This window comes from Anopheles moucheti, chromosome 2 (assembly GCF_943734755.1).
Source record: "Anopheles moucheti chromosome 2, idAnoMoucSN_F20_07, whole genome shotgun sequence".
NCBI lineage: Eukaryota > Metazoa > Arthropoda > Insecta > Diptera > Culicidae > Anopheles > Anopheles moucheti.
Window position 1 is genome coordinate 48,953,663 of NC_069140.1, and position 26,329 is coordinate 48,979,991.

Here is a 26,329-nt window from a genome sequence, read left to right on the forward strand (position 1 = left end):
CCGTACCTGATCTACCTCGACGAATCCTTGAGCATGAGGTGACCGGGAAGCTTTCCATTTGGCAACAGCGACACCAACAAACACCGCAGCCATGAGGGCCACTCCGGCGAAACCGACCGTGAAGTACACGTTCTTGCTATCCCGTCCGCTGGAACTGTAGACTTCGCGTCGAACTGAGTAGCTCTGTTGGTGGGAGGGCAATAGTGCTCAATTATTTAGTGCTAGCGTTGGGTGAATCATTTCTATTTTGATAACACTTGTACAGTAATCCATGATTGTTACGAGATGAATACAATTAGATGACTGAATAGTTAGGACGAATGAACTACGCAGAATCTTTACTTAAATCTTAGAGATTAATTAATCTCTAAAGATTAAAAAAAATCATGTCCTTCAGTATGTTGGTATTTTTCTTGCTTCGTTTTCAAAATTAGGAAAGTGTGGCACTATTTTTTTAGAAATCCTGGACATTCGGGATATCTAAGGAATAGCAATTCAAATTTTCCATGCAAATAATTTGTCTTTTCATTATTTTCTTCACATTATGTGCAGGAAAATATTTTTACGTTAATACAATCCTTTATCGAATCCTTTAAAATGTTAGTTTTATTACTTTTTAAATGCTCACTATTTCGACTTCATTTCGACCGGCACTTTGCACAATACAAAACACAACATAATCGACTAAAAGTGCCAATGACCTACGAAGCACTCCGAAATTATCATCTGATATCATTTAAAACATGTGTAATCCTTCCGTTTGACAAATACTGCTTTTAGGAAAAAGAGTATTTGTACGTATCGGTGCAAATAGACATGCGGCGATTTTTCTCAGTGCGAAATTTCGCAATGCTATTCGATGAAATGCGATGATAAGTTCACATATAAAAAAACGGCTTGTCGATGTAATGATTTGACAGCCTCAGTAGGCGCTAAATTGTCTCGAAATGAGATGTGGGGTTTTCTGCAAGATTGAGCTGCTTCTGCGAAATTTCGCACTGAGAAAAATCGCTGCATGTCTATTTGCTCGGGTAATGGGATAAATATATGAAATATCTGAAGTATTGCACGATTTCGATTGCATACAACAATTTAGCTGCAGTTTTCCTAATTTCTATAAAATATAAAATAGAATTGTGGGTAAAAAAGGACAATTTTGGTAGATTCGATCCATTTTTTGGGTGGTATTGAGTCACATTGAGATAAAGTTGTTGGTTCCTCGAACATTAAGGCCTGTCAATTTTTCCAAAATTATCCACCTTTTTAGGTAATTGTTCCATAGCATGCGTAAATAGTGTGTTAAAATTGTATCTAATTGGCTTAACGAACAATACAGTTTTGGTAGAAAGATTTACGACACTTCTCGGAGACTTCGTATCAATTGGAACGGCGAATAGAGCTTAAGAGATTAGAGACCTTACGATAGCCTCGATCTTTTAATGGTTTTGGAAACTTTGAAGCTTTATCATGGAAGCTATAAAGCTGTATCATAGAAGTGCAAATAATCCTCAGAATCTGTGAAGGATTGCATTTCAAGTTAAATAAATGCTTCGACAATCGATTCACGATTCAAATGATTCTTCACTGAAGCTTTATGCTAAACGATTCCTCTCGATAGATATTACTATTTATAACTATTTATAATGCTTCCTAAATCCGGTCCTAAACGCGATAATACTATTTCTCAAGCATCATTTCCTGCTGATAGGTTTGTCGTTGCAATTTGCACTGTTTATCGCGCGAATGCTGCTAATGAGTGTAACGCAACAATTTACTGCCAACGGAAATTTGCCTCTTCTTCGTTGTATGTTTTTGCTCCTTAGTTCCCCCCCCTGAAACACCCATCATCACTTACCGGTTCACCGTGGCCAATGTCGTGGGCGAGAACGTGTTGCATCTTCGGTTCGGCTTCCTGATGGGCGACGGCCGCAGCAACCTCCTCGACGGCGCGCTGTACCGCTTCGTCGTCCACGGTCGGAAGAGCCGTCGGCTGTGGGCTCCTGTTACACGGCAGCGCGGCCACGGAGGAAACGAAACAAAGTGCAGTACAGCAGCACGCGAGTGATTAATTAGTAGGCAACAAAACGGGACTAGCAACTAGCAAAAGGAAGTCAATCGAGCTAATTACGGTTCGCGTTGCTCGCATCCTGCCGCGACCGTGCCAGCGACGGAAGCGGTGAGATGTTCCTTTTTGTTTCCTCTTCTCAATGTTCCCATATACTTACGTCACGGCCGCTTCCTCGGAGTAGTCCTTGGTGGTGTCAGTTTCCTTTTGGGCTTCCAGGTCCGGCTGTTGCTTTTGGGTTTGGGGTTGATCCGTGAGCGTCGGTTGCTGGGTTTGCATCGATTGTTGCTGCTGCTGCTGCTGCTGCTGTTGCGTTGCTGCAAAGGTGGCAGCAACCATTTGTGCCTGTTGCTGTTGAGCCTGTTGTTGCTTTTGCTGCTGTTGCTGCTGCTGTTGCTGCTGTTGTTGCTGTTGTTGCTGCTGCTGCTGCTGCTGTTTGTAAGCGGCCTCCATTTTCTTGGCCTCCAGGCGTAACTTTTCCTCGCGTATCTTCTCGCGCTCCTGCGCCCGTTGCTCCTTGCGCTGCTTTTCCGCCAATCGCTGACGCTCCTTTTCGCTGACCTTGCGCTCAATCTCCATGCGGTACTTGTCGAGAATGGTCGCCTCCGCTTCCTCCGTCATGGCCAGCATCGAGCCGGGCGTTTCGTCCTTGGAGCGCAGCGCCTGAATGTAATCATCCATCAGCTGGGACAGCTTCACCGACAGTTCCGGGTAGCGTTTGAGCATCGCCATCGATTGATTCACGGCCCGGTCAATGTCGACCAGACGCTCCAGCGTGCGGGGACGCTCGGATGCGGCCGCCTCCAGCCCGCCGGTACCGCCCGAACCGAGCAGATGCCGATAGTGCGATAGCGCATGGGCACGATCCTTGTGAAGAGCACGTAGCAGCTTCTGCAAACACTTTTCCACCCGATGGGACTGTTTTGTAGTGGACAAAGCAAGGGGGAAAAAAGGCGGAGAAAAATGATAAAATATACATCCATTGTGCAATGTGCGCCAATGCGGGAGGGGGAATTTGCAATCCAGTTCAATAAGGTTCGCGATCTGGCGCATTCCGTTCGTCATAGTTTAATGCTAAGTTTAATTACAGTTTACTAAGCGAATCAGGCACGAAATATTCGAAAAACATGTGGGTTTGAATATCGGTCGCAGAGAGCTGCACAAAACCATAGGCCATATTGTTGGTGCATCCCAACGTCCCTTTGCGCTATATTAAACCCCGGACAAAATGACTTCCCATCGCACGGCACGTTTCTAACTCCCATCACGTACACACATTTCGCCATTCGCCACTGGCCGCGAATTCGAAACCCCGAGAACAACAACTACAACACTCACACATACAGAACTTCATCAGTTTTTGTGGCCCGCTCGCTCCCCCGAAAAGAAAGTTCATTAAAATTGTGAAATAAACGGATTTCCATCAAAGTTGTACGGTGGTGCGGAACGTGCCTGGCTTCGTGCGGGCACCACGAGCACGTACGCGCGCGCACCGGACGACGGGATCGCCTTTCTCGATGCATCGACGACGATTTCCAAAAACCGGGCGGAAAACCCCGAGAACGGGGCCCATTAGTTATGAGTGGCATGGGAGTTGATATTTCTTTGCCGGTCTCGGATCTACCAAACAACCGCGGACATCCGCAAACACGGGGGGTGCTGACACACACACAAATGTCACCCGTACCGCACCGGTTCACCGGCTTTTTGCTTTGTGAGAACTTATGAAACGGTATAAACTTACGCTCGGCGGTTGCTCCGTGAGGGCTTGGGTGTAGCAGGTCATCGCTTCCCGCTTGCGCTGGTTGATGTGGGCGAGTACGCGCTGCTGATGCATGGCCGCCAGCTGATGCTTCTCGGAGTTGCCTTCCTCTTCCAGTGCCTGCACAGAAGTCTAAAATATTACACGAACGGAACGGAGGTTGGCCATGCGGGGGATGGCCAGATTTTAGTTACGAACGAACGAGACCGTTAAACTCATGTCACCAGTTTTGAAGGATTTGTAGCCTGCCTGCTATGGTTTTTTTTCGTTGTTATTTTGGTTTGGTTTTTGTTACGCAATAAATTAACTACGCAGCAAAACCCACAGACACGGTTCTAAAACGGGCGGCCGCAGCAAACGAAGCGAACGAGTGCGCTAGGGCAAAATGGCGTTTGAAGGATAACGAAAAAAAAACAAAACATTCAAACACACACACACAAAGAAGCGTGCTACCCAGAGTGCAAGGATTGTCATTGGCTTGGCGCAATAATCGTTAGTTATCAGGGAATGCAATGTTACGGGGCACAACGACAAAAAAGGCATCAGCGCGGGGAAGGCTCGGACAGAATGTACGCGAATCGTTTCGGATCGGTATTTAATTGCTTTTGGGACGCTTAGGAAAAAAAAAACGGGGAAACACTGGCCTATGGTTCGCGCCAGCAGCAAAACAAACCAAGAAATTGTAATAAAACTCGAGCACTGGCTGGCAATATTTTGGGGAGGGTGGAACACCCCGTTTGTTTTGGGACCGAAGGGGGATGTTTTTCCGGGTCTTTTTTTCTTCTTCTTCTTTGGCTGTTCCTTTTTGACAAAAATGCCGACAGTCGACAGTTAATTTAAATTGCGCTCGTTCGATCATTTGCCTTAGCCACGGCACGGGACTGGTCGCTACGTCTACGCTAGTGTGCTGAACAAAAGGTTACTACATCCGCGACAAACCACCTATCCATCCGCCATCATTTGAAGCGAAATGAGCAGTGAAACTTTCGCCCGTACCCGCGCAACCAACCACCACGGCCATTGTGTGCGATGGCGGCCGCGCGGTGTTTTGGGAAAGCGTTTTGCCATTGCGCTACAAATGCAAATCAAACGTTCGACTCAAAACAGGACATGATTTTTACTGTCAGCTTACGTTTTTTTCTTTTTTGTGTTTTTTTTTTGGGAAAGTGTGTGGATTGGGGGGAAAACCAATGTGCGCTTGGACCATGCGCCATGTACAACATGCAGGAGGAAGTGTTACGCGGGCAACACAGGCGCAGGATGAACAGAAAGCCGCAAACAAGCAAAATGGTTGCCGGGGGGGACATTCGGTGCGTGCTTTTGTTTTCTCTTGAGAGAGAGAGAGAGAGAGTGAGGGAATGAGAGAGAATATTCTTCTCGCTTCGCTTACCTGGAACCGGGCCGTCATGCGCTGCTTGAACGTTTGGGCCGACTTCGGATCGGCCAGCCGCATGTCCTGGTACTTCTCCTCCAGATCGGACCAATCCTTCATGACGCGCGTCACCTTCTCCCGGTGGCTCTCCTCGAGCCGCTGCTGGGCTTCCTGAAATTCGGCGTGCAAATTCTACGAACAGCATATACAAAACATCAATTTCGTGGCTCGTACATACCTTGAAGCTCTGATGCTCGTTGCGCGGATCGAAGTGCGTAAAGTACGGGTCCGGTGTCGGGATGGCCGTGATCGGTGTCGTCACCAGATCGAGCGTGCCCGATTTTTCCGTCGAGCTAGCGGCGTACCCACCGGCGGCGTACAGCATACCACCGATCGGGCCACCAATATCGGCCTGCTTCTTCTTCGGCCCGTCCTTGCCGGCCGCGGCCTGTGCGGGGGGTGGTGGCGTCGTGAAGCTGTCCCACGCGGCCGAACCCGTATCGATCGCGTCCGCACCCGAAGGTTTGTCGCTGCCCGAATCGAAATCTTCGTCCGAATCGTACTCGTCGTCATCGCTCTCGATCGGTTCGTCGCCCAGCATCTCCTCGTCCTCCTCGTCGTCGATATCGTCATCGTCTTCGTCATCCTCGGAATTGTTGTCCGAAACGCCATCCGAACCGCCATCGTCCAGTGCGGGCAGCATGTCCGTGTCCTGTGGCAGCACCGGCAGATCCGTTTTCTTCACCTTCATCGGAACCGCTGGGGGTGGCAGAAAGAGAGCAGTGGAAAAAAAGGAGGCGGAGAAGGTTCATTAAACCATTCGTCAGACAGTCGCCGTTCAGTTTGAAAGTTCTCGGTTGTCAGCTGCGCGGCCCTTAAATGATCACCACCATAAAGCAAATCCTACCCCAAAAACGATAATGATGATACGATTCGATTAAGCGGTAAAGTGTTGCCCATTAATCAGCACGGCGCAACCATTAATAGGGGCTGTTCGTCTAACGTTCGGCACTGGTTGTCGGCAGCAGCTGCGCCATCATCGTTCCGCCGCATCTTACAACGAGTCGCTCTAAAAGTCAAACGCGACAGCACTGTACGTTTATCGGCATCACATTGCGGGTGCCTTGATTTTGTGAGCGTCACAAACATCGATGTACGTCGATGCCACTTGGTACCCCGTGCCAACCGTTCAAAGGGAACATCGTTAAAGAAGTACCACGAGAGCTGACTGTTTGGATTTTTATCCCAACACAGGCGGGATGCAGACAACAACTTCTTCCGGTTGCTGTACTTTCAAAGCGGGAGGGGTGGTTTAAACGAAGCCCCAGAATGGGCTTCCAGATGGGCAGAGGAGTTTGCGAAAAAGTTCCCAGCGATAAACAGGAGGAAACAAAATATAGCAAAACGAACTGTCAAGCCCATTAATCGTTCGCACCGTTCGGGGGAAAAAAAATCCGTTCGGTTGGATACCAAAATCAGTGGGCCAGAAGCTATCCAACCCAATATTGGTGAACGATTTTTTTTTTGCGAAATGATTCGTGCTCGGTTCAATAATCGAATCGATTCATCAGCCTTAGAGCTTTATGCAGAGTGTGCGAACGTCCGGCCACCATCGCACAGTGGGCAGTTCCGAACAAATTTCGGTCGAAAACTATCGCGGAAGGTGGAATATTTTGTATGTTGTATAAAATATGTTATAACATCATTTTAATTGCTTCCTTTGGATTTGACAAAAATTGAATTAATTGAGTAAATTTAAATTATACGTCTTTGTGTATTTTTTGCATAATCTTTGCATCTGTGCAGTGTTATAGAACTAATGGAGACGCCCAGTAGCGCATGCAAAAAAACTATTTTACATACTATTTTACAAAAACTCTAATAATTCGTAAGAATCAATTTCGAGAAGATGTTTTTTCCTAGTACTACAACACTACAATAGTTGAAAGTTCGCTGTAATAGGATGTCATGCTATGTGATGTGACGCAAATTTGTTATGACAACTAAAATTTGTATAGCGATTTCACGATTGGATACTTCAAATATCACTTAATGAACATGAAGCCAACTAAACAGAATCTTACCATAAAAGTATCCAACTTAAAAATATTACGATAAACCTTTTTAGATATATAGCCATTTAAAGTCGACACGTTTGTTCAACCGAGTTTTGTCAATTTTTTCTTCGAAATATCTTACTCTGGACGCTCATAGCAACCAAAGTAGAAGGCCTACTTTGGGATTTTCTTAGTTATATGTTCTAGTTTTGAAAACTGTCTTCGGTTTTGGCCAAAATATGATACAGCTGTCGCCCAGCGCAACAGCCCACTGTGCATCGGAGAGGTTAAAATATTGACGACGAAAACGTGTTTTTTTTCCTTGGTTCGAGCGGGGTGAAGACAGTGGACAGTGGGTGATCCGTAACAAAATCTGTCCAAGTCATACACCACACTACTAATGCTACTACCGTTGCGAAAGCCAGATCGTTGTTTGTTTCGAGCTGTTCCGAGCAATGCAGTGTTGCCCCGCTAGCGTCACCACGACACGCTCGGTGCTTGTTTCGGGCGGTGGGTGTTATGCTCCATCTTTTTTTTTGTTTTTTTTTTGCTGTACCGGATGGTCATCCTTCTGTTCGAACCATCAGCAAGCAGTCGTCTGCACGCGAAGGCAGGAAAACAGTGAACATTTATTATTATCACCTTCTATATGTGCCGGAAACTGCAATTTTCCGGTCGTGGATTGGAGGGCGGGGGTGTGTGTGTGTTTTCACCCTGGCATCGACCAGTTTTACGATCGTAAAAGAGTGGCTGCAAAAAGCGAACCCGAACATAGTGCTGCAAAGCATTACACATACACACACAGCGGGTGAGATAAAGCGTAAAGTTGCAAAGGAGCGTGTAGTTGTGTGAATGTCCTGACGAGAAGGTAAACCACCAGTTTTGTCCACCCATCTTATTCGCAAGCTTTTTTGGACTTTTGTTTTTTTTTTGTTTTTCGTTCGCTCAACATAAAATCAACCTCCTCATCCTTGCCTAGCGAGAACGATTCGTTCGGTTGCTCGAATCGATCGTTGTCATATTTTGCGCTCGAGTGTGTTCGCTCGCTGTGTGTGTGTTTGTATATTTCGCGCATTTTTATGGCTGATCGTAGTACCCTTCGCGGGATGAATGTTTTCCCTTTTTTTCGCGTTTTCGAAGAGTGTATTTGCTTTTTTATGGTTTGAATGGGGCAGGACTGTACATTTACCTTCTGGAAGGACGCTATCCTCTAGCTCTTTGTGTGTGTGTGTGTGTGTGTGAATGGCTGTATCGGTGTACCAAATGCCAGTGAAAGGAAACTGTGGCGAGATGATAATGACCTAACCTACGGTACACGGTGGATGGATAGCGAAACCGAAGCGCAAACCCAAGGATAGCCCTCGCCGCGCGAAAGCTTTCCATAAACACCCCTGCACTAACGATGCCCACGGGCCGGATGTTGTACGAAGGAAACCAGCTGCCACTGTCACTTCTTCGCCACATCGAATGGACGAATGTCAAAGTTTTATAACCGAAAGGATATCAATGGTTGTCATTAGTCGGGGTATCGTTTTTATTATCATTACACCACCACTGGTCTGGATCTGGTGGAAAGGGTAGGAAACAAATGGCGTGTGTTCGTTTCACTGCTTCGACCGATCATTATGGTCTCCATTATAGGTTACCCTCCGCAGTGATTGCGTTAGTGTTTGACTGATAAGTTCGCTATGGTTCCGTTTATTGGTGAATGTTTTTTTTTTAAAAGTCAGAATTTTCATACATACCAGTGACTTTATATCATATTAACGGAATATAAAAGCACCACTAACCACCAACCATAAAAGAGGTAACTATCTGCTTGAGTTTTGTACCGATTTCCAGTCGAATCTTCAAGGATGCAATGTACTGTTTAGAGCAGAAGTAGAACCAAACTTGCTCGCTGTGTGGACGCCAGAGTACGATATTAAAGATATGCAAACGAATCACTTCATCGTACAGTTTGGAAAGTAATATACCATCGCAAATGGAAGAGTGGTAACACGAGTGGTGAATGATAATCCAGCCACCAGGATGGTGTACTGCGAGCACTCGGGCATTAAAGCAAACTTCCGTTTAATATACTGACAACAGTCGTTCAACGGTGGTTCGTAAACTTTACGACATAACGCGTGTTCATTTGCGAGAATTCCGAGTTGAAGGACAACTTGCCCGCTTTACGCTCACGCAATCAGATGGAGCAGAAACTAGCAACCATATTTACAGTGAAAACCATATTTCCCAGCACGATTTCCGTTGCTCACCGCTGGTGGTTGGGTAAATACTGATCACTTTACGCGCAAGGAGCGGCTGAAAACTTTCACAGAAAATCAATAAGTTTGTTTTGTTTAAATACGTGTACCCATCGAACGCTCCAGAAGATCTTGAACGCTAAGATGCCGAAAGAGGGTGGAATGGTCCCGGGGTTGCTTCAAGAGGACTTTGGATTATTTCGAGATAGCCTGAAAGTAATTCTGAACGATACGATATTTTATTGATTCGTATCCATTTGCTATCGTTGCACTTTAAATCAGATTTGTCGGACATGTCGGGCATTGCCATCCTACAACGTGCGATGTCAACTGTTAGGCCTGGAAACACTGAAGCATCGGCGGAAAAAAACATCAGGCTACATTTATAGCAGGACTACTTTTAGGAAATATTGACGATCCTTATTTGCTGGGTGCACTTCACCTGACAACACCAAGACTATCGCGCCGCTCAAGGCCATGATTCGTCGGTTTAACGAACGCTACGATGAATTCGATTTTAATATGTCTCTGTCTTCGTTTAAAGAAATGTTACGCGTTACGTACTAAGTCTCACATGAATGTTAAATATAAGTCACACTTGTAATGCCTCGTTAAGCCGTCTTCGCCGAACGAACAATAAACAATAATAATAATAATAATAATAATGTTGCCATATCACGGAACCGCATCACCGTGACCGACCGACCACCATCGCACAGTGGGCAGTTCCGACCAAATTTCGGTCGAAAACTATCACCCAAGGTGGAATATTTTGTATGTTAAATAATTTTTTTTATAACATCATTTTAATTTCATCTGCTAGTGAGAACTTCTGAAACATATCTTACGCGGTAACTAACCATATCATATAACGCTAACCTCAATTACTGTGTATTGTAAATTTTATAATGTAGGACTGACGGTTTTTTTAAATTTTCCTAAAAAATTTAAGGGATAGATAAAAAAACTTGAATTATTTGTGTAAATTAAAATTATACGTCTTTGTGTATTTTTTGCATAATCTTTGAATATTTATTAAATGTTATTGGACTAATGGAGACGCCCAGTAGCGCATGCAAAAAAAACTATTTTACATACTATTTAATAATGTTTAAGAAGCAATTTCGAGAAGATGTTTTCTTTTAGTACTACAACACTACAATAGTTGAAAATTCGTAGTTGAAAAACTTTCGCAGAAAATCAATAAGTTTGTTTTGTTTAAATTTCGGAGCAGTAGAAGCTTACGCTTACGTGTACCCATCGAACGCTCCAGAAGATCTTGAACGCTGAGATGCCGGAAGAGGGTGGAACGGTCTCGGAATGGTTGCTTCAAGAGGACTTTGGATTATTTTGATATAGCCTGAAAGTAATCCTGAACGATACGATATTTTATTGATTCGATCCGACATTCGTATCCATTTGCTATCGTTGCACTTTAAATCAGATTTGCCGGGCATGTTGGCATCTCACGGGCCCGCATGAAACATGCAAGCAGCAGAAAAGGATAAAATTATCCAATGTTTTAAATACGCATACGGCTACGGCTAGTACATGTATGGTAATAAATTTGTGTCCCGCTTAAGATCCCTTGCCGATAGGCTAGCAAAAGATCTTTAAGACCGGACCGAAACAAGAAGATGGTGTCTTCTTGGTTCTTTCATCTAGGGATTCTCCGCAAAAAGCGTTAGCTTTACAGCGTAGAGCGTACACGAGGCGAAACAAATGCGCACGCGGGTAGGTAACATCCCATGTTCCAGTACAAACTGTTATCTCCCCGTGGAATATCCGGTGGTGGTCTCTCGATTGATATTACCAAATACTCTAGAAGCTGGTACTCTCTGCATCACCATCTCATTTCCGGCACGAAGCGGAACGCTCCACCACCGGTTCCACCGTATTTCATCGTGGCTAAAGTCAACAGTGTGTGGGTGTGTGTGTTCCAAGCTCACCGTTACCGCTAGCAACCGTACGTCCGTGGGGGATAAAAGCAACCGACAACCGAGCAAAACCGGAAACGGCCATGAAAATCGTCTTCGCTTCTGCTACAACACCGATCAGCTTTGGAGGTTTGTGCGAGGTTACGAGACGGGCGACAGTGACGGTGTGCACGACAGTGCGTTATGAAACCTGAAGTTTAAATGCTTCAATGCCTCGTCCGAAGAAGCGGTGGCCGTGGGGAAGCGCACAACCTCAGTGGAGTGGAGCACTCAGGAGTGCGCACACAGAGCCGAGTGGTGTATATCGTATGAAATAATCCCCCAAGCTCTCTAGGGGTTGATTCATTGCATGGAGCATTATATGCTCCAAGAGCTTCGATGCGGATCCATTCCTCTTTACTGTGTGTGTGTGTGTGAACGAGCAATTTAAAAGATGCGCATTTTGAACAAGGTTAAGAATATTAAAGAAATTCTGCTATCGTAAGCTAACCGGATGGTCGTTGCAAATATCCGGCGACGAAACGTACGGGCAGAGATTCCCATCGTCCTGCGAAACGTACTTGAGCTTACCGGGGCATAAGATTAGCCCGGGTTGGACTTCATCTCGGCAACCGTTCCGTCGGGTTTCCCTGCTTTTTCTTTTTTTTTTGTGGGTCAGAGTAGAAGAAATAAAACGATGCTGTTCACTCTATGTTCCAGTTCACCTGGTGCGGCCGCTCCGAACCGCCGCCGTTCCGTTCCGAGCAGTGATTTATGGGGAAAACTTTAAAAACTTTCCCTACATTTGCGCTTCGTTTTGCCGGAAACGCTTTAGCCCTCGAGTATGAGCATATTTTTCCCCGCAAAACTTTCTTCGCATCTTTGCGCGAGTAACTTTTATTTGCCACACGCAGCGGAACCACTGCCGTTCGGTGTTGAAATGCTTCTGTCAAACAAGGCTTTACGCGGGCAGGTGGCTAGCTGTCGATGCTGAAACGTTCGCGTATACCCGGGGCACTGCACTGCAGGAAGAGTTTGGCGCAAACAAATTCAACTATGACTTACTTTGGCAACAAAACTTTGGCACATTTATTTTACACCACATCCACCCCCGGACGCTCGCCAGCTTTTGACCCCCCCCCCCCCCCCCCCCCCCCCCCGGTCGGTTAAAGGGGGGCGAAAGTGCTTTTGCATCGAATCTGCGTACTTTTAGATTGATTCTCAATATTGATTTTGCTGTACAAGTTTGTGCTTTGTAAAAATGGGTTTTTGCTCTCGGTTTTGTTGGTTTGCTGACTGTGAAGCGTCTTATCCGAAACGACAACCATATTTCATTGCCTTAAAGATTGTGTAGCTCCTCCATTGCCGCTTGTATGTGCGGAACCATTTGCTCTTTGTTTGCGCACGGGTCAACAAGTTCATCAGTAAAATGATGGTCAAACGGTTTTGTTGCAAAATCATCATTTTTGAATGCTTTAGATTTAGATATCACAGAGCGAATCTGTAACATTCGACCATTTGTTAATTGATGCTAAACGAGAAACCTGCCCGTGCCTCAAGACAAGGCACATCCGAGGTTTTTTTTGTGTGAGGTGTTTTTAATGCTGCATCAGTGTTTGCGGATCGCTTTCAACAGCTTTTATGGCGCCTATTTCTTTTTTACCTTGCGGAATCGATACCATTTTTACGAAGAAACAAAATCATTCAGCTTAATGGTGTTTGGGCCCCTTTTTCGTTGGTGGGATAAAAACTGTGCGTACTTCCTACTAATGAGCAATTTGTAATGGATATCTTCATGCTACAGCAATAAAGGTAATAATAAATATGTTTTTTCTTTGTGTTTTTTTTTTGGTTCAATTTAATATTCTGCTCTTTCAACCTCGATGATGAACCGTTAATGTGAAAAGTAATAACATATCAGTCAGCTTGGCTTTCTTATTCGAAGAGGAGTGAAAAATTTGTTAAGCTATTTCTATCATATTGTTAACAGATAAAGTCCACTGACGATACTTTCAAGTAATTGAGCTTCATAAAAAGATCAAGTTTGTTTGGGTTTGTTTATTAATGTGAAAAAATACCACCGATGTTAAGTGCACATCAAAGGACATTTTTTACAAAAGGGAGCAACATTCTTTGCAATACTCTCTCTATTTTTGTTTTATTTCCTGATTTTTTATTCACCTCTCTACTGTTTTATTAATCGTTCTTCGTCCATGAGTGTAGTGGCACTGGTTATTTGAGTGAGATGTTTTTTAAGTAAATGTTTTTTCCGAGATGGTTTTTAGTAGATTGGCATAGTAATAATGTTCACGGCTTGTAGTAATATGGAAGTATGGCGGTATGATTGTTCGAAAAGAATTTGGTTGTCGGTGGCAGGATACGACTCAGATCATGTATTAAAACGAAAAAAAAATAGCAATTCTGTATCGCTTATAAACTAGAACGTGTAGATATTTTTGAAACAAATACGTAAACCTTGGTAAACCAAGGCGCTGGGTACCTTGGTTCCTTTTGCAACCTTGGGAACCTAAGAACCTTGAAGCAATGTGACAGAAGAAAAATAGACGAGAAGGTGATCGTTAACAGACGAAAGAACGTCGCTTTGTGCTTTGTGAAAGAATAAAAGAGATTTACAAACGTGTCTAAGAAATCAAGCAACGGTTATTATGCACACGTTGAAATTCACAAATAATCTTTTTAACGATTTTATGATAGAAAGGGATTTGTTATTGACAACATGTTCTATGCCATTTGTCACGGTATTTCAAACAAGAATATCGATGAACCTATATTAGCTTCCTATGAGGATTGAGAACTCGTAGCTACACCAGACTCTTCTAAAAAAACCTAATCAACTCATCACTATTTGTCGATATTGACTCTGACGATTGTCGAAAATCATATGTTACCCGATTGTATGAATTGAAAAGAATTAATATTCCTTATCAATCATGCGTAAATTACTATTGCGCATGTAACAGATCGTCTAGAAATCGAAATCGCCTGAAACTCTTGCTAGTTTGTATGAACTTCATTAGGACAACCATCGAAAAGCGTTACAAAAAACTAAGCATGACTGAACGAAATGCTTAGGTTTTAGTTGCCATCAGTTATTTTCAGGAGTACCAGGACTCGGTTATATTCGCAAGGAGGAAATGCCTTGTGACACTTGTTATTATCGCTCAACACAAGCGGTGTTGAAAATACGGCATTGTCGTCATAATATAAATTAAATTAAGGACTCGGTTATAGTCAAAACACAGCTCAATTTAAAAAAAATTTTAAAACAAACAAATTAATCCGCTTAAAACTTGGTACAAAAATGATTAAATGCTTAGATATCACCGTGCATATTGGGAATAAAATGAGGTCTACGGGATAGAAAATGAGGAGAGCTCCAAACTCTAGACCTCTATAAGTGTTGATTATTGCTGTGGGAATATTGTAAAAATTATTTGATTCAATAAATATTTTTGGCGAGCTGAGGTACATAACCCCTGATTCATAAGCACCCTCTCGGAGCTTTCAGTTCAAGGAACACACTCTGGTTAGCGTTCGTGTGTCGAAAATAGCAGAAGCTAAACTATATGCGATAATTTTTTTTTCGCTTATACCGGAAAGGCATACGTTCAATGAAAAGAGCCTGCTTTTGATAGCGGTAGCTACTGTACGGTTGAATAGAGTGACCTAAAATATGCAGCACAATGCCTGGGCTAGTAACATCAATGCCAGTACCATCGGTTAGGTGGTTGAAAAAGGACATATCCATTGAATCCTTTACGGTACGCTCTTCTAACATTACCCGTTTTTTTTGTTATTTGTTTCCCCCTTTTGCTCTCCGACGGATATTCCCCGGCGTGCTAGAATTGTTGTTCCATTTCGGTTCGATAGATCGATTTTTGCGGACACAAATACCGTTACAGCGCAGCTGAAGGACATACCGCTTACATGGGCTGCGGTACTAGTTTGTGGTGGTGGATCCCATGTAAAAAGCTTTGTGTAATGGATACAAGCAGCAATGGAATAGCAAAACGTTTCGTAAAAAAGCCATCAGAGGCAGAGGTTTTGGTTTTGATTTTCGTGTGTCTGCTTCTCTTTGGTAGTAGTTGTTGGTTGCGGATGGTTAGCCTTCCATAATTCATGATGATGAGTTTTCTCACCCATCAGCCTACTCTGATGCACCGTGTGTACTGCAAATGGCGGTTCCTAAAATTGTTTGCTAATTGGTTTGCACAGTTTCGAGAAAAAAGATGTTCGTTTTGGGCAATTTCATCTGCATTATCCTTGCTACAATGTATTCAACATTTATTTTTGGCCCATAATTACACATCAGCTAGAATAAGTAAAAAAGCTGAAACGGGAGTAAATGGAGGCGCCTGGTAGTTTGTAAAAAAAGTAAATTTGAAAACGATCTTTTCGGGATGTTAATATCTATCCGCATTTCTTGCAAAACCCGGTTTTATATTTACCACGAGTATTAATCTTTCATTGTTTTCATTCCTTTTTTCATAATAATTTATCGTTAGATACCAACTGCCTGTTTTTGTTTGTATTAAAAATACAACTAAAGTGCAGTATGCTAGCCAAAGATCCCCCCGATGTTTAGCCGCTGTAATGTAAATGTAAAAAGAAATACATTCTGCCGGTATGCTGCTGCGTATTATTCACTTCACCCCCCGTCATATACGGCTGCAAATGTAATGGAATCGGAAACATAGACCATCAACATAAAAATAATACCAAACCGGTTAAGTGATAATTAAAATCGGTTTATATGCACGGACCGGAGGTGTGGTACATGTGCAGCAAAGTTTCCCTTTTTTAACGGAAACCGTCCCATTGTTTATGCATGGGGCTTCTAGCGAATCGAAGGTCGGTGACAACACTGGCGCAGATGGTAATTCCACCACGAGCATTCAAGTGTTGAAGGTCCATTTGATTGTATTTTTGTGGCTGTTGTTGTCCTACCAACTTTGTGACTTTCATAAAATGGACATTCCCCCCCTCGCATCCGTTGGCTTACATTAACATCGTGCGCTTCAATATGCATAGCCGGGGCTTAACCGTTGCGCATTATAATTCTTCGTAAATGGGGTTACGAATGAACACAACAACACACCAGATGGCCAGGCGGAAGAAGGCAAAACAAAGAAGAGAAGCAAAAAACGAAAACAACATCAACACGAAAAACGGAAATAAATGAAACCATTTCGTCCACTAATGTGCCCATCCATGGGTCGGTATTCAACAATGCCGACCAAAACCGTTTAAGCGAACTGTACGGTGGATTTTGTCGCATTTAAAAAGGGTCATATAGTTGTGCGTGTGTGCGTTTTTGTGTGCGGGAAATACACGTTGGGGAAATGGTGCGCGAAAGCTTTGGCGTGAAGAGTGAAAAGCACAAATTAATCACCTAGCAGCAACACGGCTGGAAAACAATTAATGGCAAACAAATGAAAGCAGGACCCGCCTGGGGCTGGCGAGGGATAGCGGGATAAATGCAAGCTTGAAATTCTGGCACTCTGCCGAACCCGCTCTCGTATTTATCCCAAAAAAAAGGTTGATTTAACACAAATAGAAACGCTTACGGTGTGTTGCGTACGCGCAGTAAAGAATAATGAAACAATTGCTGTACCGATCAGTGACCGGTACGTTGTCCTTTTCCTATGAACCATTTCGACTGTTGGCGATGGGTAATGCCGAAATGATCCTCTCTTTTCCTAGTAAGGATCGATAAGGTTTTTGGGATTGCAAAACATAAAACAAACTACAAATAATCGAGTGCGTTATAACGTGTTTAGCAGACTACATGCGTGTAGAGGGCATTTTCCTGCTCTTTCTGCTTTAATCGACCAATCGACCGCCCAATGTGCCATTTGCAGAGCTTCGCAAAGAAAAATGGCTGACCACGGTAGTGGTGGCATGGGGAGGGACTGGGGAAATTGGAAAGGTTTCTCATGCTCACTGACCATCTCAATTACACACAAAGCACACCCTGCCCGTACCATGGTTTTTCTTTTTGTTAGTTCTTATGTTTTGTTTTCCGGATTCCCTGGATTGCCGTACCCCTGCGTGGTGGTGCTCGCGTCACCCGGGTGGCATGTGGCTGCCAAACGAATAATGTGTCCCCGGAGAGATGCGGAAACTCCGCCTGGCAGGAAATGCCAGCGCGGATAACAGATGTGCACCAAACAATGAACAAATGGTTCGTTGGTCACTAGGCTAGCGTTCTGCGTTCGTCGGTGCACCGTGCGTTCGCCAAGAGTGGAGAAACAAAAAGAATACACAAACAAACATAGCGAAGCAAAAATGTAGAAATGAATAAGAGAAAAAAAAACCCAACCTCCCGTACTGGTGAATGCTGGTGGAAATATGGTGGTCCAAACAAACGAATAAAAGAAAAATCACTTTTTACCTCCACGTACGTACAAACTGGTTTTTCATGCTCGGAAACGAACTTAAAATTCATACTGCATGATGCGTGTTGGAGTGAGTAAGAGAGTGAGGAAGAGAGAGAGAGAGAGAGAGAGAGAGAGAGAGAGAGAGAGAGAGCACGTCAAAGATGACTACAGCACCGTGCATGTGTTTGCGTGTGTGTGTGTTTTTTTTTATTTCCGCCGGCATCCTTCGAGCCTTTTCACACGGATGGTGGCGATCTGTCGACATTGTCTGTTCCGGACAGCGCCCCGGCCGGGAGCAGCAATAGCCGGGTGTTCGGTCACTTCCTCGGTTGACCGTCTCCGGTGTGTGTGTGTGTGTGTGTGGTCCCGGGGCAGTGTTTGCTGATGACACATTCAATGTGCAATTATGTTCCATTTTGCATTCGAATTAATCATTCCACGTCAACTGATGGCGACAGTAGCCGGACGTGAACCAGGAACCAGGAAAATGTTCGGCGGTTTGCTCCGAGGGAAGCGGCACAGAAGCGATACGTCGCTCGTTGTTCGAGTGGGCAATGGATAGCCATTTGCAACGATGCTCTGGCAGGTCGGGCTGCCGTGCTGTGATGCACTAGCACAGCTGTTGACGCAACAGAAACACGGGGACACTAGCTGTTCCCGCACATTCGCTCAGGGGCGAGCGCTGTTTGTCAGCGCTCAGCCCCCAACTGAACCGCTTCCGAAGGACGATGTGGGCTGCTCTGTAGCTGCACGTGTTACCCTCTGGTGCAGTGCATCAGTGTATCAACCTGCTGTGCATGGACCGGCTTTGTCCTGCCTCACTGAGTTGACCCCATTCCGGTTCACCGAGGACATGATCGGATGTAGCGTCGGTGCGTTTATGAGTGGCGATATGTGTGTGTGTGTGTGTGGTGCCGCGGTGGATGGTGATGAAAGCCCCTGCCCAAAACCTGACATGTCGGCGATCACATGCAACGCTTTTCAGTTGTATACCGTTGCCACAGCAACCCGTTCGGTTGGTCCCAGCAACCTGTCCCGCACAATTCATCTCTCGATGGTGCGGCGGAGAGTGATTGATGCTATTTATGCCTTCAACGGCATCAGCATGAAGTGCACGGTTTTGGAAAGCGAACAAGGACACCCGTTAAGCCGCACCGAACCCGCAAACGGTGCTTCTCCGCTGCAATGATACAGCTCGTTTAGCGCTGCGCGCCTGTCCGGGTTCCTTGGTTTGATGTCATGCGATGACATCTTCGTGGATATGTGCCCATCAGATCAGTACCATTTTTCTATGGCCGCTCCATTGGCGTGTGTGTGTATGTGTGCGGGTTGCATCGCAGGCATTTGAATGACGAATTGCGATGCACCGGAGGTCGCCGGATGGACGCTGGTTGCGAAAGATGGACGTAATTTATATCATTAATTCATGCCAACCGATTAGTCCGGTGCAGAACATTTGCAGCCAAACGAATGTGGTGTACCGAAATTTATACTTTCATCATCTTGAAACGAAGCCCATTTTCGTCCTTTTGCATAGCGAGGAAGGTGCGGTCGTATGTTGAAGCTTTGAACACTTTTTTCCGATAATATATTCGAGTGTAACATTTAATGAACGGATGATTATTGTTTGTAATAAATTAAATTAATTATCTTTTTTTTCTCAAGGCTTACGTCTTAACGAAACGTGCTTGAGTAAACAATCCGGTGGCCCGTTGACACTACTGTTATGCCACCTGGGCATAATTTGGTGACAGGTTGTTTATTTGAAATGTTACTTGGGAATCGAATTGAATGTCAAACATGCAGGGAAATAAAAGTAAGAAAGCATGTAGTGAACGTAACGAACGGACGCGTTATCCTTTTGCTCCTGAAATTCCACCTTGGGTTTTCACCTAATACAGTTCACACGAAAGGACAACTACTGTTGTATTTATTTTTTGTTATCCGAAAGTTTGAGTTTCTTCTTCATTCAGAAAAGATATGGCAAGTGGAAAACACTAACAAGATACAAAACACCATGCAAATGATACAATTATACGCTCTTTCATCGACATTCCCATTCGCCAGCTCGACATCACACGAAGCGCTTCGCATAAAAGGATCTTTTTATAGAGCGCATATCTTTCCCCCCCCTCCACGTTGGGCGAAGATCGTCAAGCTGATGGTTGGCCGTCTTTTGCCGCTGGTGTCGCACGACTGTTTGTTCTACGCTTTCGCCAACATTTCAAACGCGCCGGGGCTAGACGTCGATGACGACGCCTGTTTCATAACTTCGTCGGAAGCAATTTGTGAAAATGATTTCATCAAAATGGCGCTTTTATTCCACCATTACCATAGACAACGGGCTACTTACATTCGCACGCGCTCGCGGCAAACATCCATCCGCGGAAGTTAATTCAATAGTTAAAAAGTGACGTTTTCTTCCGGGCGTCTCCGTCGGTGGCTAGAAGCCGCCCCGGCAGCGCGGAAAACCACGATATCCTGGCGCTGGCGTGGCAGACGTCACCTTCCCGCGTTCCATGATGGTTGGCTTACTTTCATCTTTCGCAGGCTTGGCTGCCGAACGAAAAACCGCCACTTGCGCGCAGCAGGAAAACCGGGCGGCCGGATTCTAGGGGATGAGGTTTTTCGGTGCCGTTTTTGGATGGCGTCTGTCTAATTAAGCGTAGCTCGCCTCCCATTTCCTTCGGGCGGATCATTTTCCTTCTTCATGTCCCACCCTTCCCCTCGGCACGGAAGGAAAGGAAAATTTGCTTCCGAATCCCCGCAGTACATGGGCACACGATGGAGAGCTTCATCATTAACAATATTAACTTTGCTTCCTACGGTTGTCCTCGCTTCTTCGGTTAGCTGCGATGGTGTACGCGATGGCGTGCTTTGTTGGTAAAACAAAAATGAAAGCTTCCATACCATTTAGCAAACGCCTGGCTTCAAGCATTGGGCGAGCATTCCCGCCCAATCTCCACCGCCCCAAAATTTTGCCTCCAAAAACCACCAAAATCAACCAAACAAAACGGTCGGCATTTAGCAAGCGAGGCTTTCTAGAGGGGGAGGGTCAGACTTTCCTTCCGTCAGTCAGCCATTTTGCTGTCGGTTCAACTTTCCCATACAGGCCAAAAAGCTTTACCGAGCGGAAATGGATTGGCACGGTGCAGCGAAAACGTTTTCCATTGAATGTGTTGGGGGAGTGTTTTCTACAATATGGAAACGATGGTATCTTTATCATGCCATATTTGGGAAGATGAGTAAAATTTATCGATAGGTGAAACGATTCTAGCCTACTTTGATGCTTCGAAATACAACACAACAATTCACTTTCCCCAGAACGATGTGTGTGTTTTTTTTCGGCTGAGAGAAATTTAGTAAAATGACGCAGCAAAGCTAAGCTCTTCATAAAGCACATAAGCAATATACAGCAAAAATTGGCAATCTCATTGGAGCTCTTGACTTAACACTGAGGCCATTTGTAAGAATTTATTTGTAGCACGATGACGTGCGTGTTTATTGACTGTTACTGAAATACGAATCCCAGACAAATCGTATCGTCAGGGGCTCCGTTTTCCCTGTGTATCTGTGTTGTGTCATTGTTTGATTTTGTATTCCCATGAACTATTTAATCGTTTTGATTTGCGATTTTTATTTGTAATTGTTCGTAATGTAATTTTCATTTGATTGTCTTTTAGTTTGTAAATTATCAAGGTTGAAATCTTTTAACAAATATTTAAACATTCGAAAAAAAAGTATTACATTCAGTTTTCAAAACTGTACCCAAAGCCAACACCATGCTCACAAGTGAGAAACGTAAACAGACATGAAAGAACATGCTGCAAATACGGGGATAAGTTTTACGTTCACAAGCTGATTAATAGTGCTAGCGGGGGTTTTGCGCCCTTGTGTATTTTTTTTTGTTGTTGTTTGGGCGATAGCAGCAAAACTTGCAAAAATAACTTTTAGCCAAATTAGTGAAGGCTCAAAACCCCCGCACACTTGTGTGTACGCGCTGTTGGTGCTACCACAGCAGTGACGGCCACCGAACAACGTAAAATTAACATTAATTTGCTTTAAAACTCCTAATTAAGGGATTTATGATGTTTTCTGAAGTTGTTTATTTGAAGTTTCTGCGCTTGAAGACTACATTTTACAAGTTCTGTAACGAAGTAAGTATTTGTTTTATCAGTTTTGCTACACTTTTAGCCTTTTTGATTCTTTCTTCATTATTCTTGGCAGTGGAAGGGAAAGTTTACTACTGACAGAAAATCAGTAAACGTTGCTACATTTCTTTAATTTATTGTCTTTTTACAATGATTTGTATCATGATGGTTTTTTTTTCAACTAAGAAAAAAATAATTTTATATTGAAATGAGTAATCTTGCAGCTCCACAATACACATAAGGGCTTCAAATTTATCAGACTTTGGGGTGTGCCATAGGGGCAAGTGAGCCGTCTAGGATTTTTTCAACAGATATTTTATTAAATGCTAAAATGCTGATAACACGTGAACAGCCATTATTTTGGATGAAATAAATAAATAAATGCTAAAATGGGAATACTGACAGGTTCGTTACTATGACAAGCTGTAGTACACCGAATTTAAATAAAATGTATATTTTCCCATAAAGAAAAGTCCGTAAAACAGAGAAATTGATTCGTGGGGTCTGCCGAAAAAATAAACAAACATTTTTTCACGGAAAGTAATAAACAAAAAACATACCTATGGGGGCAAAAGAACCAACACTGTTTGGGGCAAGAGTGCCACCCATTTTTCTTTAAAGTGAAGCTGTCAAAAAGCTCCGTTTGTTAGGCCCTGTGCCATTGTGGCAGAATGGTGCGTAATTAGAAACGGATTTGGCCCCGAAAATGTGTTGGTTTGGTTTAAATTATAGTTCTCTTAATGACAGTGTGTTGGTATTTTCTATCTTATTGCCCTTGACATATCCAAGTGCCACACCTGTTGAAATTTTACATTGTTCATAAAATTCATTTATTTCATACAAGTAGCCTCGAAATGTCATTTTAAACATTTTTGGAACGCTTATAAAACAGTTGTTATTGCATGTGTTTTGCCTAATATTTATTATTAATAAAAAACATAAGTATAAAATTATAATAAAAGCGGTGTTAGCGAAGTTAGCGAATGTATGTGCTGTACCCAGTCCCACTGTGGCCATTTTACCAAACTAGCAATACAAATCTTTTGCTAGCTGATGTAACATATTCTATACAGCTTCATTCTGTAGGTATGGTGGCAATAATGTTGCCGTCGTAGAAACTAAGTAAGCATCTACGCTAAAGCCCATGTATCACAAAACGACGCACACAGTACTCGTGTCGTTCCATGTTTCATTCCCATTGTTGGATGCCTAGATTTGATTGAGGCTCTTATCCCATCACCCGGTAGTTGAGTTAGCAAGCGGAATGGGTGAAACTTAACAGTGAACAAAACCGGGTCGGAAATCAGGACGTGATCTGAGATGGGTCGATACGATACGCGGGAAGGGGAGGAACGGAGGCTCCATTTCTCCGTTTTATCAAATTCCTGCAACTGATGTAATACAGCATGATTTGATTGAAAACACTCTTCAACTGTTCTTCACTTTTCGGCAACGTAGTGGTAGGTTGTCTTTTGAATCGCTTCGAACCTAAACCTTAAGCCTCCCCCGTGCGGTGGCGAGAATTTGTTGGTGCTGGTAGTCAGCTCTGTATGTCTGTGTGTGTGTGTGTGTGTGTAGAATGGCAAATCTAACCCATTTCAATTTGAGCTGGTGGCTTTCTGCGGCCTGAAGAATGTAGAGGGAATTACTGACAGCCATCACACTCGTACCGGTTCGACATGTGGCACTGATTGCCGTGTCAGTGTGGGTGGGTAACGTTAAAGCGGGTGTTGAGGTTTCTTCCCTTGCGTGGATTCTATGAAACTCAGCTTTATTATCTGACATTTAGAGGACAAAAGCATGTTCGACAAAAAACGACCTGTCCGACTTTAATCGAGGCAGAAGTCATGAGACTGATTTGTTGGCATGATTAACGACGTAGCTAGGGTTGATAGCTTGAAAGCTTTTGTAAGGTGGTTTGGTGCTTTATTTAGATTGTGTTTTTGTTTGAAATAGTTTTGTTTTCACACGGACTGTGCGTGACGTTTCAGAGAGTATAAAACCATGTAAAATAAATAACCTTTCCTAAGAAAAAACTTTGAAATGGTATTATTGCTTCAATGAGCTTTTTTACTTCTATGAGACTTTCTTTACTCATTCTATTTATGCTCATCTCACCTCATGGAGGCGCCCAGTACTTCTGGATGCTGTCATGATTCTCATCACCTCTCAGCAGGTGTGAGTGTATGTGTCAAAAGTATTAAAAGATTTTATCTGAGATATTTTTTTATTTGGAATGGCTTTGTCATAATGACAAAGCATGTTACAAAATACATCTGAAGCTTGCAATGAGGTCGCTGGAAAGTTCTTGTTCTTTCAGGCACTCATCACAATGTTCCATGTTTTTGTCTACAGGAACTTTTTCATCCCCACTCAACTCGTGTGTCAAAACCGGATTATAAAAGTACAACCTTGTGTTTGGCGAGTGTTTATGTCCAAAATCTACCTTTGGGTCATTTTAGCAAAAAAACAATCATTACACGCTTGCATCCCACTGCTCCAACTGGCCAACTTGATCATGGGACTGTGACTTTCGCGCGGTAGCTTTCGATTGATCCACCCTGTGTACATGCGATTTCCCGCTACATTATTCACGCTGAGCTTCCAAGCTTTCGCGGAAGTGAGTGTGACATGTGATGAAAATATTAAATATGCATTGAAAAGGCTTGTTGCAAGCAGCTTCGCTTCTTCGGTTAGTCGGGAGTGTGCAATTGGTCAGTGAAATAGTGGAAATCGATGTCGTAGAGCCATGATTACGCCTACAAATAATGTAAGCAGTACAGCTGCTGTGACTGTAGTATGTGCGAGCGAGCGATTAGAAGTTTGTATTACTATTGGCCGTAGAAGCCAGCACAACAACAGATCAATAAGCATCAACTACAACAAGGCGCTAAATGATAAATGATTGAGCCGACTCTGGGACGGTCTGGTCTGGTCTGAAAACAGGTTTGCCATATCGCTAATCATGTAGCTGTTTGGGAATAGTTATCCCGTGTTGCGTTTCTCCCGTTTTCGGTATGGTTGCAACTTTACCGCCCGGCTACTAATGAGTGCATCGTTCATTTTGCAGCAAAAAAAACACTGCGCGTGTAAATCTCGGTCGCTACGGCAAACACACCACAAGACCCCAGCATCGTCCTGATTTCGTCGGTCATCAACTCTCATCTCTTCTCGCTTGTGTTGTGCTAGCGCCCCTCTTTGCCCTTCCACTGTTCGGTGCGATCCGGTTACGGTGGACCGAATGTTCGACTATAGCGTCCCGGGGAAGATGGGGAAATTGCTGTCAGCCAGAATTAATTGCTCAGCGGGACACTGGTGCTACTACCACTACTACGGGGCACAATTTATCGCTCTGCGTTGCCGATTTAACGAGCGTGAGACTGGGGAGCTGTATAGCAGCAGGGTGGCACACCGTAAAGCTGAAGTGCTTGGGGTGCGGCCACCGCGTGCACATGACATTGGCTTTTGCCAAGCGGCTGGGAAGCGCTTGAAACTCCCCAGAGAATCTCTCCAACCAAACAAGGACCAACGATTGCTTCAGGAGTCTCAACTCCCAAAAAGTTGACGGCGAGCAGAATGTCTCTACCAATGTCGCCTGTTCCCCGAGCCAGTTCCCCGGTGTGGTGGGTGCAAGGAAAGAAAACAGATTTCCGATAAAATTAATGATGCTTTCGATTCGAAAATTACGAGCAATTAAACAGTGGCATCTGCCCTCCGGCTTTTGGTTTCTGTGGTTTTTTCGTTCCGGGCGGTTTGGTCAGGTCGGCAGCCGGGATGGAAAGTATGACGCGGGATAAAACTATCGACTGATTGCAATGGAAAAAGCAAACTATGACTCATCCCCGTATTCTTATTAGCACTAGGTGCAAATCCGTTTGCTAACTTTCATGCGTTGGTTTTACGAGCGGTACGGCAAACGGAAAGTTTTCTTAACTTCGAATTCTGCTGTTTCAGCTTACGATCAATGTTTTAATTTTCGATGAACCAACCTTCTTTGCCCTATTCACTAGCTTCCAGTCCTGATGTTCGAAATCCCTTCGCCTTAAACAATAGCGCTATTATGGCGCTATGATTTTGGGCTACAAGTTGGGAAGAAATTTAATCATCCAACTATTTACTAGCTTGCCACCAATGAGAAGGTTAATGAAGGGATACTCGGCACGGGGATATACACGAGACCAGCAGCATCCAGCGATTCTGCCGCGCGAGACACTAAATTTTGAACCGCACGATTTCATTCCACGCTAAACCCAACGGAAGGAAGAACGCGCCGCGTTTGGTGTTCAGTTACACGGTGAGTTAATGAGTTTTTGAAAGGGCTATTACTTATCCTTTTCAGGGAGACTGAATTTAAGG

General features: G+C 44.0%; 1 protein-coding gene across 1 annotated transcript in view; it reads right to left on the bottom strand.

Annotated features, from left to right (window-relative positions):
- LOC128298592 (amyloid-beta-like protein) overlaps positions 1–26,329 on the bottom strand; it is a 73,207-nt gene that overhangs the window by 4,584 nt on the left and 42,294 nt on the right. Inside the window, exons 5-10 of the mRNA XM_053034361.1 lie at positions 5,438–5,958; positions 5,218–5,391; positions 3,810–3,959; positions 2,226–2,983; positions 1,856–2,000; positions 7–183 (exon numbers count right to left, since the gene is read on the bottom strand). Coding sequence (XP_052890321.1) covers positions 7–183; positions 1,856–2,000; positions 2,226–2,983; positions 3,810–3,959; positions 5,218–5,391; positions 5,438–5,958 — 1,925 coding nt within the window. The remainder of the gene's footprint in view (positions 1–6; positions 184–1,855; positions 2,001–2,225; positions 2,984–3,809; positions 3,960–5,217; positions 5,392–5,437; positions 5,959–26,329) is intronic.